The sequence below is a fragment of the Leptopilina heterotoma genome, unplaced genomic scaffold (genome assembly GCF_015476425.1).
Source record: "Leptopilina heterotoma isolate Lh14 unplaced genomic scaffold, ASM1547642v1 Lhet_296, whole genome shotgun sequence".
Taxonomy (NCBI): Eukaryota; Metazoa; Arthropoda; class Insecta; order Hymenoptera; family Figitidae; genus Leptopilina; species Leptopilina heterotoma.
Genome location: NW_025111000.1, coordinates 287,934 through 289,544, shown reverse-complemented (window position 1 = coordinate 289,544; position 1,611 = coordinate 287,934). Strand labels below are relative to the sequence as shown.

The following is a 1,611-nucleotide window of genomic DNA, read 5'->3' as shown; positions in this document are numbered from 1 at the left end:
CGTCTGGTTCTTCCGTGTGGAGGGGGTTGGACGGGGGACGACCTTTGCTGGGCACAATTAACCGTAAACCGTTAAGGTCGGGAACGGTTGTGTTACAGAAAGGGCCCGTCTTCTGGACGACCCTTCCCTGGGGTGGGGCTCGAATGGAGGTATCTTGAACGAGACTCTGAGATACCAGGCGAACTTTCAGATGTAATTTAGCCTTTTCCTTAAATAGAGGCTCTTTAAGGATTGACCTTTCTTTCCTCTTTTCTCGTGGGACCATAATTGATACTACAGAAATTAATAAAAATAAAACCACACACGTGAGCGTCGAAGAGCCCTTTTTGGAGGATCACGATGCTGGCGATCAAGGTGTGGACGCGACAGAGGGGTCCGTGAGTCAGTCTTAAATATGGCTGCTTCCGGGATCCACTGTATGCAGATTAACTTGCATCATTGTAAAGGCGCTTCGGCGATTCTAGCCAGGAACTTTGCAAGGATGCAGGCAGCTATAGCCTTTGTTCAAGAACCTTGGGTTTACAAGGGTAAGATTAGAGGTCTAAGTGGCTGTGGGGTGCTAGTTAGTTCACCACAGGAACCAGTTCTAAGGGCTTGCCTGATCTATAAAGGTCTAGATGCTTTCCCTATATTGGAATTAACTACCAGGGACTTAGTTGTTGTTAAGGCTAAGTACCTAGGAAGGAACGGAAATAAAAGGGAGGTTGTAGTAGCTTTCGCATATTTTCCGGGATCGGGGGATGACTTCGCACCACCTACAGAGGCAGAAGACAGAGGCAGAAGACTTTTAGATTTTCTGATAGATACAGATTTAGATATTTTAAATCAGGGTAGTGAGCCGACTTTCGTTACTGTTAACAGAAAAGAGGTGTTGGATATTACGATCTGTTCCAAGTCTTTGTGTGATGGCGTTAGGGACTGGAGGGTGTCTGATGAAGATTCCCTCTCGGACCACAGGCTTATAACGTTTAGATTGGAATCGAAGGATCGGTAACAGGAGTGGGGACGTAATCCCAGGAGTACTGACTGGGCTTCATATATTGAAGACCTCAAGACCTCCATGGCATGCTTCCTCACTTCGTATGGAACGCGGGAGGAGTTGGAACTTGCAGCGGAATACCTGCGAGATTCTATTATCTGCTCCTTTGAAAGGAACTGTGTAGTTAAGAAAATAGGCTTAAATGAGGGTAGTAAGTGGTGGACCACCCGTTTGGAGAAACATAGAAAAACAGTAAGAAAGCTTTTTAATAAAGCCAAGAAACGTAGGCATCAGCGAGCATGGGATGAATATCATACCGCTCGCGATTTTTACAAGAAAGAAGTAGAGAGGACAAGGAGTGTCAGCTGGAGAAGTTTTTGCGAAGGAATCGAGAGGGTACCAGAAGCATCAAGACTTCATAAAGTACTAGCTCGAGACCCAATGGCAAAATTAACTACTATTAAGCTGCCTAATGGGCAGTATGCCCAGGATTAAAGGGAGTGTATAAAGCACCTAATAGAGGTAAACTTCCCGGACTTTAGAGAAGGTTCGGAGAACAGCCATGGCATAGGACCAGGTAGGAACCGAGGATATCGGGAACACTGGAAACTAGCAGCCATGATCGTAACTCC

The 1,611-nt window shown here is 45.9% G+C and overlaps 1 protein-coding gene across 1 annotated transcript; it reads left to right on the top strand.

The window, feature by feature from the left end:
- The first annotated feature begins 394 nt into the window (after positions 1–394).
- LOC122504406 lies at positions 395–994 on the top strand. Its single transcript, XM_043615506.1, has one exon. It carries the CDS (start codon positions 395–397, stop codon positions 992–994), a length of 600 nt encoding a protein of 199 aa, XP_043471441.1.
- The last annotated feature ends 617 nt before the right edge of the window (positions 995–1,611 follow it).